Source organism: Drosophila subpulchrella, unplaced genomic scaffold (genome assembly GCF_014743375.2).
Source record: "Drosophila subpulchrella strain 33 F10 #4 breed RU33 unplaced genomic scaffold, RU_Dsub_v1.1 Primary Assembly Seq354, whole genome shotgun sequence".
NCBI lineage: Eukaryota > Metazoa > Arthropoda > Insecta > Diptera > Drosophilidae > Drosophila > Drosophila subpulchrella.
Window position 1 is genome coordinate 5,394,572 of NW_023665577.1, and position 16,198 is coordinate 5,410,769.

The following is a 16,198-nucleotide window of genomic DNA, read 5'->3' on the forward strand; positions in this document are numbered from 1 at the left end:
TGTAATCGTGTCTAGCTCTAATTACTTTTACAGCGACAACTTTTATCGCCCATCGTAGCGAATATCTCCGGATTGAGGGGCAATCTTTACGCATAAATAAGCAGAAAGTCGGGTGGCTAACAAAGGGGTGGCGGCACTGGGGAAAATTTGTCAATCCAAGTTTTTGGTAGTGGACTTTAAAGACCCGATGGGATGTACGATATGCCCGGCTGTTAAGTCCCCCGAATACCGTATGCCAAGTTTCATGCAACCAGTGCTCTCTCTTCGTGCGTTTTTCTCTTCGGCTGGCTGTTCGACGTTCGAAATTCGAACTCAAATCAAAGCAGACGTCGCGAGGAAAACGCATCGACGAGTGGAACGCCGACGATGGGTATCCAGTAGATACGCGAAGCTATAACGGTACACATGTTGCTGTCGGAAAACGCGAGCGGTCCAAGTGGAAATGTAGCCCAATCCGTTCGCTTCAGGGTTTCCATTTAAAGCGCTCCCTCGCACAAACACACTGACACACACGTACTAACTAAAACGCACACACTCTCGCAACGTTACGCACACCAACGCGCATTCGCACCCACACAAGTGTACTCGGCTCTCGAATAGCGCACCTATACAGGCGCACAAGTGTACGGTGTATCCGTATCTGTGTGAGTAGAAGAGGTGTTTGGCATTGTGCTCAGGATACAGGATTTAGTGGCCAAGTGCTTGATGAAACCCATCATAAACCCCAAAAACCGAAAACCGAAAACCGTCGAAAGTGATAAATGCAAATTATCTCTAATGAAATATAAGCAATCGCAAAAGTGTGTGGCCTCAAGGAGCCAACGATAATCCCAACAAAAGGCCAAGTGGTAATGCATAGCCGGTGTTAACCTTGCCGGTTTCCAGCACTCGAAGTTCTAATGGGCCTTGTAATTGACCAAAAACACAAGCTCCTCAAATATGTTCGGTGCCCCAAGCATAAGCCGGTGTTAAAAATCACTCAAATTAACTAAATACTTAATGACTTTCTTATAAAATTGACCCTTTAGAAAGTATCTATGTTTTAAGGGATCTCTTTAGGGCAAAAATATATTATAACTATTGTTTATATCTTTTTGTAGAGTTTCAAGAAGGATCTCTTTAAGGCAAAGCTTTATTATAAACATTGTTAAGAAATGTATCTTTTAGTGCCTTTTTCAATTATATTTTTAAACACTTAATTTAAAAACGGTCGGAATTGTTAAAGCTTTATTTAAATTTGTTGATCAAATACCCACCCCAACTGACTGCCTTGTCTGCCTCGAAACTCAAGGATTAGCCGCAGAAAAAATATTAAAAAAATCTTATGAAAATCCCGACAGACTAAAATAGCAACAAACGTTGCCGCGGCTGACTTTGAAAATCGCTCCACTCCACAGGAGCGCCCAGGCCGAGCTCCAGTTGCCACCACTTCAGCGGCTCTCCACTCGACGGAAGGGCTGGCTGCTCGGTTTGCGGTGCCGTGCCTCGAGTTCGTCGATAATTGGAATTTACGACTGTGGCATAAAAAAAAAGAAGGCAAAAAGTAACCAGCAGAATACGGACTACAAGGCTGCAAGGATATGGCCACGGCACGGGCTCATCGTCGTCGTTGTTGTTTGGTGACTCGTGCTCGAACCCATTCCCATTCCCGTTGCCAATCCCACTCCCTGATCCATTCCCATCCCGAATCGAGTCCCCTTAACCCTTGGCCCCTCGATAGTCGGGTGCCGTGTAAATATTTTTTTGTCGTCTCTCCCTGTGCGGTTCAGTTCAATTGGCCCTGTCAGTGGCAGGCGCGCTGATTTGTTATGGTAATAGTTGTCAAAACGAGAGCAGATTCGAGAGATTCGAGAGATCCTCGGCGGCACTTGATTACCCTTGGCCACAATGACAAACGTGCGAATATATATACAGTGGCTATGGATATATGTGGTGTGAGCTTAACGAAATCAAAACTAAATTGCAGCAGGAGGTGCGAACGTAAATCTTGGCCAATTAGGAGTGCAGTCGTCGGTTTTGTGCGGGTTTCGAGTTCGTTAAGAGGTTCCGAGTTTCGAGTTACGAGTTTCCTAACCATCTATCTCTCGGTCTCATCGCAGATTCAATCCGTTCAGACGGCGTGTCTGTGGCTCATTAGAAGCAAACCAGCCAGTAGAACTGGCCAGAAAAACAAAACTAATTCCTAATCCAAACCAAAATCGAAATCAAACAAAGCGAGGCAAACTAAAGCAGGGCAATAAAAACAACATGGAATATTGAATGAAATCGGCTGGCATATATGCACATACATTAGCAGGTGAGTTATCTGGCTGCTTATTTCCCTCAAAATTTATGCTCATGCATATCTGCATAATCGCAAATTAAGCTACATAATTAATAAGCCAGGAGCCAGAGCCTCATCGCTGTCACTCGGCGTTGATGTAGCACATTGGGGAGCTATCAGCTCTCAGCCTTTAGCTGCTGGCCATCTTTTTACTCGCATATCGGTTTATGCCTTGCTGTCGGCTGGCTATATGCTGTATGCTATATGTGTACGTGCCACTGCTTTCCGAAAAGTATCGATGTCTGTAATCTTAATTAGCAACACCACAGCAACCGGCAACAGAGACAACATCAGCCAGTAAACAGGGCCCACAAACATCTTTTAGCATTTCAGGCATGGCGTATTCGAACACGGCTGTCTTTTCCTGAGTTTTTCTTAGCACAGCAAAAAATTATTGGAATTTTCTGAGATTATTAACGTTTTACTTTCTTGTGATAATAAAGGTCAGAGGTGTTTCAAAATCCTCTAGATATATTGGTCCCAATGTGAGTTGCTTCATTATATAAAAGAACTGACTTTATATGTCAAAAATAATTGGGCTTTCTGAAATTATAAATTAATCATTTCGTAAAATTCAAAAAGGTCATAGTGTCTTATCAGAATAGAATAAAACCATTATTATAAAACTGGTTTCATTGTATTTTTCTTTTTAGTACTGCTTTGTATATCTTTTTAAAAACACACCTATTAAGTTGTCAAATATTTTTAAAAGAATACTTTTTATTATGTTTCTTAATTAAGCTTACTCATGATCAGTAAATAACGATTATTTTTTTATTTTGCCGAATAGTACTAAGGTGTTAATGCAAAATAAGCTTAAATTTAAGTATAGTGTTATTTAAATAATCCTTAAAACATTTTGATTCTGAGCAGATATGCTTTTATAAACCAATCTAATTTGAAATCATTTATTTTCATTCTAAAACCTTAAAAATTAAAGTATTTTTTCTAATTTATTTAATTAGTTTCTTACCCAGGCTAGGATAATATTTCTGTTAGTGTGGGGCGCATTTTCTGGCTATTTCTCACAAAAATCACATTACACCGAAAGCCGAAACCGGTTTCGGTTGATTTCTTGTCATATTTCGTGTAGAAGCTAAAGGTGTTTTGTACAAATGGCCAGCAAACTAAACAAACTGAAGTCGCCGGCCAGCTCGCAACCGGCTGCCCATCAAAGAGTTATTTATACCCATTAATGCCGACGATGAGTCGAGGAGTCCCCGCTCAAAGCCCCGCTCGTGCCCCCTCCGATTCCCCAGAAAGTCGTACGACATCCCTAGTTATCGTTCGGTATAGTTGGGGTATGCAAATATCTTTGATCTGCTTTCAGGCTTAAAAATTCGCACCTCCATGTGCGAACAAAGCGCCCATGGGAGCACCGATTTGAGTGCATAGGAAATCAAGTTTACGACTTCTGGGGATGGCTTGTTCCCCGGTGGAGAAAGGGTAATATATTTGGCGGGGGCTGACGGTTTAATTGCTTCCATTAGAAATCGCTTAGCGACTTTAAGTGGCAGCCAGCGGACGGGAAATTGAAATTACAGGTATAAATCCAAAATCCTGTTTATGCTTTGGGCTAAGTAATTTGCCAGCATATTCAACTTTCAAAGCGACACCTTCAATCAAACAATCGGAAAACCTATTTGTTTACCTTACCAGCGCTTTTCGTTCGTTGAAAATATTACTATATTATTTGTAAAGTAAAAACGAAGTAAATAATTAATAAATCAACGCATCCATTGTTTATTCTATGTGGCAATAAAAACAGATAAAAGCTAATGAATTTTAAATAGCGAAGAATTCAAGTTCGTTCAAATAACCGGTTCTCTTTGGTGGGGTCAGTTTGTCAGCATTTCAAAGTATTTCAATGGAATTGACCAAAAGTGGCTAACAAAGGCAGAACTAAAAGGGCCACAAAGGGTCCACAAATACCCTTGGAAATCCATCAAAATAAAGGTAGTTGGGTGATTTAAAAGATACATGTAATTAAATAGGCATGGTTTGATTGATATGATTGTATTTGATTTTGATTTGGAATTTTTTATTATTTGCTATGGTTCTTATTATGCTTGTGGTTTTACGTATTTTAAAGAAGCCATTAGACCTCTGTTCAGGGTATTTTTGTATAACCAGCCCTATAAAAAGCGTTTTGAATCTCGAGTCCGGGCCAAGTGTTTGTCTATCACATTCATAGGCAAATTGCGGACGGCATATTTATGAGCAGCTCTTCTTTCGACCTGGGGGAAAATGGAATATCGCAATAATTAATTAAGTTATAACATTAAACGGCCATAAAGGGGCATTAGGCCCATAACTTTGAGTGGACATATGAGCATGAGCTATGCCACTTGGCCGGAATCTCAGATATTCGTTAGCGAAAGACCCATAACTCTTAACCCTTTGTTATCGCAGGGGGCGATCTTAGCCATAGCCATAGATGGGGGCATCTTGGCCATATGCCCGGCATTCCAGCCATCATCATCATCATATTTTACGACGCCAACCGACTGGCCAATCCGTATGGCCATACTTTCTTGGCCACAATCCGCACAGCTCACTTCGCTTTTCTCGCCCTGTCAGTTTTGATTTTCGGTTTTTGGCAATGTCAGCCATGTGCCAAACAAATGACTTCACATTTTTAAAGATATTACGTTGACATACAGCGCCGCAAATTGAGTGAGTCGACCGCAAATGCGTCATGAATTCCATCCTGGCTATGACTTAAGAACCCCATTCGTTAGATGAGCTATGAATACTGTGATTACCTGAATAAAACTGTTAGTTACACTTAACCGACTTTCTAAGCGACTTTATAAAATCGCCAAAATGAGTGGGACGTGTTGAACCCAGAACGCATTGTTCTCTTAAATAGCTTTGATTTATTAGCGAGATGAATGGAAATGACAGCGGTTATTAATTGAGCTTCGGCAGACAATGGAGGCGTTTAACAAAAAATATTTAAATTTACGCCCTTGAAGCTGACCAAATAAAGTTTTAAAATCATTTCGATCTAAGGGGTCAGTGTTTCTAGGTTTTGAATGCATCGTAAAACACTTTCATTGCAAATTGAGTGTTCGAATTGGGGCTTATTAATGCTACGATTCATATCTTAATTGCTTTTCCTCCCAGGAATATTCAGAATATCTCACAGCTATTGAAGGTAAATGGAATTGAAGGCATAAGCCTTAATGCTATCAGGGCCACAAATATAATGCCTTCCAATTATTCACAACGGCTACATAAATTTAAGAGTCCATTTAAATTTGGTCTGCTTTAAAGGCCCATTGGCCACGGAAAATTGTAAATATTTAAATTCAACCTCGTATACTTTTGGGCAGTTTATTAGTTCCATTAGTTTCAGGCTGGAATTTTCAAAATAATTTCCATAGCCAAATATTTGATGTTGGCCAAAAGTAAAACTTTGCAGACAATGTAATTTAATAAAAAAGTAAACATGGATTCCGAAAATATTTAACATTCATACTGACAATGTTTACTGGTATCTTGACGGCAACAAAGAAGAATTTAATACAGTGACAGGGCACAAAGGCTCCCATCAAAAATAATACAAACCAAATTAGGCCGATTAGAAAAGGTATTCTATAAAAAGAAGGGAAAATCTTTCAATTAAATTCTCCCTTGGGACTTAATTTTAGCTAGAAATAATTCAGCACTTAGTTTTTCTTTATATCAGTGCAGTAACTAATGACTTGAATTATTGCCCTGTGCAGCTAAAGGACAGCCAATCACCTCCGTTCGTCCACAAACTCCGCATCATGGATGAAAGTGCGATAATCTATCAATGGCTATGAGAAAGGTCAAAGAAAAAGTCTTAGCAAGCGATAAGTTTGAGTAAAAGAGAAAGCGAAAATCATGCATCACGAGGAGACGTACCAAGTAGTTTGCCGACTGATTGAAGAGGAGGACCTGGACGATCGGGAGCAGGATAACCGGAGAAGTGGCTCACGGCCCCATCCCTTCCCCAGCTCGAATGCCTGGAGGCAGTTGCTCCTCCCCCTGCTCATGCTGTCTGGGATCGGCCAGGTGTTCGGCACATACATAGAACAGGATGAACTCATGCAGAATCTGGACCGTCCGGTTCCTCTGACCACCGTACAAGGAGTCCTTGGGCGGCAGGCCATGCTACCTTGCGACATCTCGCCGCAGGAGCGGGACGATGCCGTTTACATGGTCCTTTGGTTCCGCGAGGGCGATGGCGAACCCATCTACAAGTAAGTAAAAACTCAAATATAATCTGGAACCATGAAGTAAGGGTTGAAAAAATTAAATTTTTTGTTTAATGTTTGTGTAAAAATTATCACAAATCATATTATGTCATTAATCAAAAATGTTTGTTGGACAACATCAATGCTTATGCATAACATCCATTAACAATTAAGCAGCCCTAGGGTATAATTAAATATTATGTATACAAATTTTTGAATTGATTTAAATTGATTGGACTAATACTTTAGTAAACAGCAACTTTTTATAATCAATTTGTTAATGAAAACTATGGAGCCATTGGTTCGTAAAATCTTAACAAATTTAGAGACTAAGAAAGACAACTTTAGTGCTTTTAATTCTTGCTTTATATTTTCATTGATTGTTTTTTGTCAATACAGGGATATAATTTTGCCTCTCTTAATTAAACAAATTAATTACCTACATTTAAATCCCCTTCATTACAGCTTCGACGTTCGAGGGCGGCAGTTTGGACAAGCGCGTTTGTGGTCATCGCCCTCGGCCTTCGGCACTCGCGCCCACTTCAGCAGCACCACCCACCCCGCCCAGTTGAAGATCGACAACATCCGGATCGAGGACGAGGGCGTCTACCGATGTCGCGTCGACTTCCGCAACTCGCCCACCCGGAACCTCAAGATCAACCTCACCGTCATCGTCCCGCCGGACAAGCCCATCATCTATGGCCAAAACAGGCACGAGAAGGCCGGAAACGTGGAGTCCTTCAACGAGGGCAACGACATCGTCCTGTCCTGCGAAGTTTCAGGAGGTATGAGATCTTCCTTGTCCCCTAAAATCACAGCTCGATTTAATATTAATATATAGTATATATAATATATTATTATATAATATATATTAAATATAGGTCAAATGACTCTGTAAAGTTTTTAAGTTGCAGGCTGTACAAAAATGTCGTCGTTGGGGTCCCTTTTTTAAAAACTTACAATCAAAACTTACATATAACTCTTAAATTTGATTTCTTTAAAAACACCCATTACTGCTGACCCACCTCAAAAAAATTTATTAATTTTTTTGTAACTTTTATTTGTTATATTAACAAGAACAACTTATTTGCTTAAACAGTCGATAAGAAGTGCTAAAAGGGTTGTAAAATTAATGGCCAAATAAAATATTTAGTGGACCTTATTCCCTTTTTTCTAAATATTTAAATTTCAATGTTCCGGCATTTTGAGCATGAATAAATCATTCGCCCGCGTCTATTATTAATTTAACCCACCAATTTCCAGGACGGCCGCGACCCAATGTCACCTGGTACTTGGACAACGCGGCGATAGACGAGTCCTTTGAGCAGCGGCCCGATGGCAAGACAATTAACCACCTGTCCTACCCGAATGTTGGCCGGCAGCACCTGAATTCGCGGCTAATGTGCGTCGCCAGCAACACCAACTTGACGCCCCCCAACAACAAGGTCGTCATCCTGGACGTGAATCGTGAGTGGAGTGCCGAGGATCCCAAAAATGAGTAGGGCTAATGATTCTCCTTCCAGTGAAACCCATTGCCGTGCACATCCTCACCAAGGATCGGTTCGTCTCGGCGGATCGCACCTACGACGTGGAGTGCAAGAGCTCCGGATCGAAGCCCCCGGCCCTGATCACCTGGTGGAAGGGCAGCAAGCAGCTGAAGAAGCTCACCAAGAACGTAAGCTAGCAAGTCCCAAAACTCATTAATTAAACACAAATTAATATTCGGAGTACTGTGTGCGTCGCTTATAATTGCCACAAATTTCCTTTCCATTTTCGCCGGTTTTGCGCCTTGGCCTTGGCTCGTTTGGTTTCCCTTAACTTTCCGTTCCGTTCGGTTACTTTCGGCCCGCTTCCGTTTCATTATTCATTTCCTAATGGACTCTGTTTGCGTTTCTTTTTTAGTTTAATGAACCCGATAATCAATCTCTAAGTATACTGACGTTTACGCCCGGACGCGAGGACGATGGCAAATATTTAACATGTCGGGCGGAAAATCAATTCATCGACGGCAGCGCCATCGAGGACAAATGGCGACTCATTGTCCATTGTAAGGAAAGCTGCGGGAAACCGAGAGAGGGTGAAGCCTAATTGCAAAAAAATCGTTTTCCCATGTGTCCACAGACCAGCCGACGACCACGCTTAAGATTGGCTCCTCGCTGAATCCCGACGACATCAAGGAGGGCGATGATGCGTACTTCGAGTGCATTGTGCTGGCGAACCCGAAGCCCTACAAGATGTCCTGGTTCCATAACGTAAGCATGGCCCCGAATATTGGGTGCAAAATACTAAAATCACTGAGAGAAAATACAATCTTGAAGAGATATTAACTTTAAGTTACCAGAGATACAGCTAAAAAATGTTACAGCAAATGTTACTCCAGAGTTTGTTTTGACTAGCATCCTTTTTGAGTAAAAAAACAATTGATTGATTGTAAAAAAATATTTAAAAATATCATACGGGGAACTTGTATAATACCCCAAGACTAATATTGCAAAATTAAGCATTTGTTGTCTTAATTAAAATAATTAACACTTTATAGGAGCCAGTGGTAAATACCATATATTTTTAGTGACTTGCTAAAAGTTAGTTTCTGATATTCATCATACCAGCTTTTTATTAGCGTTAAGTTCATACGCTCTATATGCCAGATATTATCTCGTGCTTTATACCAAATTAACAACTGATTTGTTTGTTTCTTCTGCCCCTTTTTTTCTCTCTGCAGGGCAAGGAGCTGCAGCACAACATATCCGCGGGTGTCATCCTGTCGGATCAGTCGCTGGTGCTGCAGAGCGTCTCACGTGCCTCGGCCGGCGACTACACCTGCCTGGCTGTCAACTCGGAGGGCAAGGGCCCCAGTAATCCGGTCACATTGCGCATACGCTGTAAGTAAATCGCAGCCAAATCCCAACCGTCTCCACCCAAAATGCCCCTCCGCCAACGGCCAAGTCAGCCAAGTTTGGCTTTGAACTAACGTCTCTGTAATTTCCAATTTAATCCTTGAGTTTGAATGGCTCTTAATGTATTTAGAGTACGGGGCTCAGTGCTGTATTCTGGCCGAAAGCCAAGAACAAAGGCAGAGTAGGTGTGTCGGCCCAAGTCCCCAGCACATACATATACTCGTACATACACCGCATACCCATCCCCAACCCGCAGCCCTTCGACTCACGTTAATGACCAAGATTATGGCGCAATGAATGCATTGCCTTGGCACTTGCCCTGCCTCCTTCTCGGAATTCCCTGACTCTGGCACCGAATGATATTCCAAATGACCAATAGACAGGGTTGGATTTCGCCCCCTGGCTTAGGCGTCGCCATGCCCAGAATGCGACAGCCAAATTCGGCATTAATTCAGGCCGTTTAAGGTCTATCACTGGTGAAAATTTGAGTTTATTAGGTACTTAAAAAATATTCAGTCATGAAAGTTGAATACTAATAATTCTAAGTTAATTCCCTTAAATGTTTATAAATCAGATTAATTTTAATTCAATTAATTATGAGAAATGCCTATTATAATTCTAGGTTTACTAATATACATTCATGAAAATCTAAAGACTCAGTTAACTATCTTGTGAGGTAGAAAATGTTTATAGCTTTATCAATAGGACTTTGAAATCGCTTTTAAGTGCCATTTTAGGTGTCTAAGAGTATGCTACAAAATATTAAAAGCTCAGAAGTATATTGAAATATTCCAGAAAGGCGACTATAGTGAGAGTCCCCCCTTCAAGAAACGCAGTGAAAATAAGAGAATAATTTTAAATTTTTTTTTAAATTTTGTTAGTGTGTCTCCATATTGACCCCATTGTTTTGAGTGCATTGTTAAAGCGACTGCCTGCATATCGGCAATCGTTTCGTTCAAGCGTCGTGATAGGGCGTTAAATATTTCAATAAGCGCTCTAATTACTCACTTGACTTCGATAGATGCCCCGATTTGTGCCACCGACCACGAGGAGCTCTTGGGAGCCCTCAAACACGAGACCCTGCCCCTGAAATGTGAGGTGGACTCCTCGCCGCCGGCGGACTCCTTCCACTGGACCTTCAACTCGTCCGGCGAGCAAACGGAATTGCCAGCCCGTCTGCACTCCAGCGAGGTAGGATTGTCTGAGGACAGGCACTTAAGAACTGCTAACAATCCGTGTATCTTTATCCCTATATCCCCTTAAAGACCGGCATGTCGCGATTAAACTACACACCCAGCACGGACCTCGACTACGGGACGATTTCCTGCTGGGCGAAGAACTCCATTGGCACGCAGAAGAGTCCCTGCGTGTTTCAAATTGTGGCAGCCGGTAAGCACCCATCACCATCATCATCATCATCGTCATCGTCTGCATTATCCCAGTTAATCGGGGCGAACGTAACTCTATCCGCAGGTCGGCCGTTTCCCCTGCAAAACTGCTCGGTGACCAATCAGTCGGTGGACTCGCTGCAAGTCGACTGCCTGGAGGGATTCGACGGAGGTCTTCCGCAGGGATTCATGCTGGAGCTGGTCGAGTTGAACACGTTGCGACTGGCCAGGAACATCACGGTTTCGGTAAGCTATCTGTAGGGTTGGGGCTAATAAGCACGGGAATCTTAATTACCAAGCGAACCCATTAAACAACTTTATCGGGGTCCTCCTCTAATCAATGGGGGTTTAAAATAATTAATTGGCCTGAAGTGTTCAGGGAAGCGGGAGATAAGCGGGGAAGATATTGCATACTTCAGGGCGCTTTATTTACATTTTAAAATTTTCCGAAATATTACTATTTGTAGTTAAGTAGTAGTGGTGGGAATGGATTACTTAAAATAAATAATACTCTGGGATTAAAAGCTAATGTGCCTAAAAGCATGCAATGAATTATTGTCATCGCCGAAAAATACTTCATGGCGTACTTATAGAAACAGATAAGTTTTTTTTTTCGATAAAAGGCTTAAACTGCAGACAAATTAATAAAACTATTTTTTTCTAATGAATCTTAAAAAGAGTATAAATATTTTATTATTTACAAAATCCCATTAAAGAACTTTGCCACGAATTTCTTCTGAAAGTAAAAATTTCTTCTCCTATCAATTAAGCACACGCCAGTGACCTTTGTGATAGACAACTTGGACCAGGCGGCCACCTACCGCATGGTGATATTCGCCGTTAATGCCAAAGGTCGTTCGGAGCCCACCATAATCGACGACATCAACTTCAAGGGCGTGGCCAAGTTCACAGGTGAGGAGCGAAGCCCAGTAATTGCGAATTATGTGGCAATAATTTTATTGCGGCCCCACGCAGGTGCCTCCACCGGCCTCTCGATGCCCCTCTCGCCGTTCCTGGCCGGACTGACCCTTTTCTGCGGCCTGCTGTTCGCCATCTTCTGCATCATGCTGGCGGCCATCTACCGGAGGTTCTCCAATCGGTACGTACAGCCCATCCCGCGGCTAATGGCTAATGGCTGCGGCTTGGCCCTAATGGCTTCCCATTTAAATTGCAGGCGCAGCGACAGCAACCTGAAGGTGGCCAAGCACACGCAGCTCACCATTCCGGCGGACTGCCAGCTGGACCCGCTGCATCCGGGCGGCCAGACGGACGGACCCGGCAACCACCAGCCGCACCACAGCCTCCTGCCCCTCAATTGCGACGGTCGCAGCGCGGTCGACTGCTCCGCCCTCGGGGATGTGGGCGTGGGCGGCGGGGGCGTGGGCCTCGACGGCGGGATGAAGGGCAGCTCGCCCATCGGCCTGATGGCCATGCCCGGGGACACACTCCGCTCGAATGCCCGCACCCGGCACAGTCCCATGGCCGATCAGGCCGATATAGACGACACCGATCCCGATGTTATACCAAATCAGTATGGTGAGTATTTCTTGGAACGCCCTTGGAAGTGACTTGAAGAGACTGCTATAATTTTAATAATGCCAAAAAATATAGGTTCATTAAGCAATTTAAAAGTAAATATACATAAAAATGGTAACTTATTTGTTTAATTTACTTTATTAAAGAAAATAGTCGTATGTTTTAATTATAACTTTTTTTTTTTAATTAAAACAATTTTTTATATTTCAGTTGAATATTTAAATAATTAATAAAAACAGCTTTCCACTAAAATAAGTTAATAGTTTTACAGCTGATTAAAAGTGTAATATTATACTAAATACAATACAACACTAAACTTATTTATTCTTCTGACTAAGTAAGACTTTTATTGTTAATGCGTGCTCAATGGTAATTTACCTCACGAAAATATCAAAATTTTACCAATTGTATATACTTCAAAAAAATATACTTAGATAGGGTACCATCTCCTTCGTTGCAGCTTGCCTATCTTTCTTAATTTAGTTTTCCAAATGAATATATTTGCAGAAAAACGTCCGCTGAAGAGCTTGGTTTCCCCGCCGGGCTTCGCCAGCCCCTCGAATCGCCTGATGCAGCGCGATTACCTCCGGGAAACGGAACTTACGAAGGGGGGAAGCGACGCGGGACTGGGGGCAGCGGAGGGGCTGTCCAGCATCGGACTGATGAGCAGCTCCGGGAACGAGGTGCTCCACTATACCTTCCGGCCCAGCAAGCAGATTGTGAGTATTGAGACCTAGAATTAGAGCTGGTAAAGTGTCGATAGGGCTATCGAAATTATCGATTGTTTGTCTATCGAAGAGACAGTTATGTGCGTATTAAGCAACAACTATAAGTAATTAAAAATCTCAATTTTTATAAAGATGTTGTTATCAATATAATCGATAACTTAAACTTCGATATTTTGCCAGCTTAGGCTTAAAGCTTTTGGTGTGGGTTACATGTATCATTCCCAATATTTCATGGTGCTCATCTCGGGTCTCTCCCCACCTGCTTTCTTCTTTCCAAAAACTACACTCACAAACTACTCAGAGCTACGCCACACTGAACAAAAAGGGCATCACCACCTGCAGTCCGCCGTTGGGTTCGCTGAACTACAATGTGAGCACCTCGACACCCTCGTCCTCGTACCACCTGACGCCCCAGCCCATGGAGGTCAGTCTGCTGAGTCCTAACAATCCGTCGGTGACGTCGTCGCTCAGCGAGTACCGATTTCGCACCGGTCCCGAGATCGTCACCACCTCGAATCGCATACAGGAAAGTTGTATATAAAGCTCTCACACCCATACTTACTTCTGAGTGTACAAAAAACCAAATGATATAGAGTGGCAAATGTATTAATACATGAGTATCGTACCGCATCGTATCGAATAATATCCTAGCAGCTAGACGTATTTATTCGCATGGTTTGAGGAAAGACTTCTCCTAGCTCGTAAGCATCTTGTGTACTTAATGCAATGCCAAAAGTGTAACTGCAATACACTCGTTTTGTAAATAATCGTTGTCATCTGTTGTTGTAATTAAGCCCGATATGGAACGTACATATATATTCTCGTCGAGAGAGAGGAGCGAACGAAACTACTTCTAAAGAACATATCGTTTAACGTTTCACCCACACATCATATCCAATATCCGATATCCTATCTCCCGAATACCTTTTACCTATCCTACATCCCGAGATTCCCGCGAGGGTTCCGATAAACAAACGCTGTCAACTTAACATATCGCCGACATCCTAACGCTCGCTAAGCTAACCCGAGGTCATTGTTGTGCGCCAAAATGCAAAACATTAAAAACAAACAAACTGAGCAGGCCGATTGCAACTAATTTACGCCATATTTAGTATACCAATAAACGTATATATATCCATTTAATCTGAACAGGACCTGCACTCTTCCAGAGTTCCCGGCAGAGTACTGCGGGAGTCGCATTTGTGAGAATATCATGTCCATATCCTCTATGAAAGTATTACCTATTGATTTTCGTTTCGATTAACTCGAGTGTTTAAGTGTAGCTACCACATACGTGTATTTAACTAGAGCTAAGTAGTCCTAATTAGCGGTCTAAGCGAAGTGTACATACATGATTATACAGCTGGGCAGGCAAGGAGTCCGGTACTCCAGTACTCCGGTACTCCTGTACTCCTCTACGCCTGCACTCCGGTTCACCGAGATTCCCCCTGTAATTTGAATTTGTCTAACCGCTCCGAACCGACAACTGTATATAGTTCATAATTTATTGTGAGGACGAATTGCCGTTCGCTTCGATGTACGTTGTGTTGCCCCCATCTAGGAGTAAATTAAGCATTTATAGAACAATTGCTACGCCGCAACATATGTACAAAATCTTCGGAGCGATCCGAAGGGAGTGTGTCCCTTCCAGAGCCTCGTAATACTGCATTCGAAATTCCCAGTTCTGAATTCAGAATACCGAATCCGGTCGACGGCAGCGGCGTTTCTTCCCTGGAGCGGACACCTTACAGCTTGAGGATAGTATATATATCTGAATAAAAAATGTATGTATCTTAGAGAATTGCTGCCACTTAATCTCAAAATGTAAACGCGGGGGCAGGCGATACTCGTGCGATACGAACAGCAAACGCAAAGATTAGTATAATTTGTCAAGCCTAGTTTTTGTAACTATTAGGAGAAATATTAAATACAATTAAATTATAACTAAATGGAACCGAAGCACTGGTCACTCTCACTCATTTATCGATGGACAACTTTGCCGCTTTAATAAGCACTTGGGCAGCAGGAGGTATTGCGGACACGAACCTAACTCCTGCGGCACTAGTACTTAGGAAAGCGAACTTGGTAAGTGGGCACTATGACGTAAATATCCAATATTCACCCTTGATCCAGGCTCTTTGATCTCCGAATCCATGGCTCCATGTTCTGCAATAATAAATCAATTAGTGTGAAAGTACTTTCTCTGGATCTCTGTCACAATTGACAGCTTGAAGATGCCTCCATCCGCCGTACAGCAAGGTTAATGTATTCTGAACTATGCACTTTATCGTTTAGTTTTTGAGTTATTAATATCTGTACGAGATACTTAACCTTCTGTGGCAGCTGTCTCTTTGAAATGTTTTCCTCCCCCGAAAAATATAAACATTTCGATCAATTTTCCCCCCGCCCAATCGCCATGTAGATGTGTATCATTGCAAGTCGTGTACGGCTAGTAACCTCTTGCACATAATACATAAGTTTATTAAATTTAAATTGGCTTAATTGACCCTCATTCGTTTTCCGTTGCCCGATGCCCGTATTCGCCGGCAGCGTTCAAAATTGCTCCATGACAGACGACAACGAGTGTCTGTATGTCTGTATTTTGTGCTGCCTTCATTGCTGGAGCATTCAAAGTCAATTGAATTTAAACGAATATAACTACATACAATGCGATGCTGCCACACAGTCTTATTGTTGCCGCATCGCCCGATTATGATTGCTGTTGCTGCCGGGGCAGAAGCGTCAAGTACTTGTCAAAAAAGAGCCGAGGACCTCGCATTCGCATTCGCATTCAACAATTTGTCAGCGCAAGATGCACAAACAAAGTACAATAATAAATAGCTGGCTGAATGCATTCATCAGCTAAATTAGAATATACATAGATTAATCAGAGTACAATAACACTTAGTTAAGTGAGTCCAGTTTAGCAGTGGCTGGAGCAGCGGCTATAGCAACAATTGCCGCCGAGTCGTCGAAAATCTGTTGCACTTCCTGATTGCCATTAACTATGGCTTTGTCATCGCAGTCAATTTTAATTTGGATTATTAGATTTTCATCCTTAAGGGCGTTAGCCGAGATTTAAGTGGGGGCTAATATTGAT

At 42.2% G+C, this 16,198-nt stretch overlaps 1 protein-coding gene across 2 annotated transcripts; it reads left to right on the forward strand.

Annotated features, from left to right (window-relative positions):
• The first annotated feature begins 391 nt into the window (after positions 1–391).
• LOC119560507 (hemicentin-1) lies at positions 392–14,623 on the forward strand. Of its 2 annotated transcripts, none has more exons than XM_037873981.1 (17): positions 392–644; positions 2,100–2,296; positions 6,055–6,555; positions 7,015–7,334; positions 7,813–8,016; positions 8,073–8,224; positions 8,452–8,596; positions 8,671–8,801; positions 9,272–9,431; positions 10,468–10,637; positions 10,712–10,835; positions 10,920–11,080; positions 11,605–11,746; positions 11,810–11,933; positions 12,009–12,370; positions 12,878–13,089; positions 13,400–14,623. In XM_037873981.1, exons 3-17 carry the CDS (start codon positions 6,197–6,199, stop codon positions 13,637–13,639), a joined length of 3,006 nt encoding a protein of 1,001 aa, XP_037729909.1. In that variant the 5' UTR covers positions 392–644; positions 2,100–2,296; positions 6,055–6,196; the 3' UTR covers positions 13,640–14,623. The 2 variants fall into 2 exon arrangements, with proteins under 2 accessions (XP_037729909.1, XP_037729910.1); XM_037873982.1 differs by lacking the exon at positions 392–644 and adding an exon at positions 703–848.
• The last annotated feature ends 1,575 nt before the right edge of the window (positions 14,624–16,198 follow it).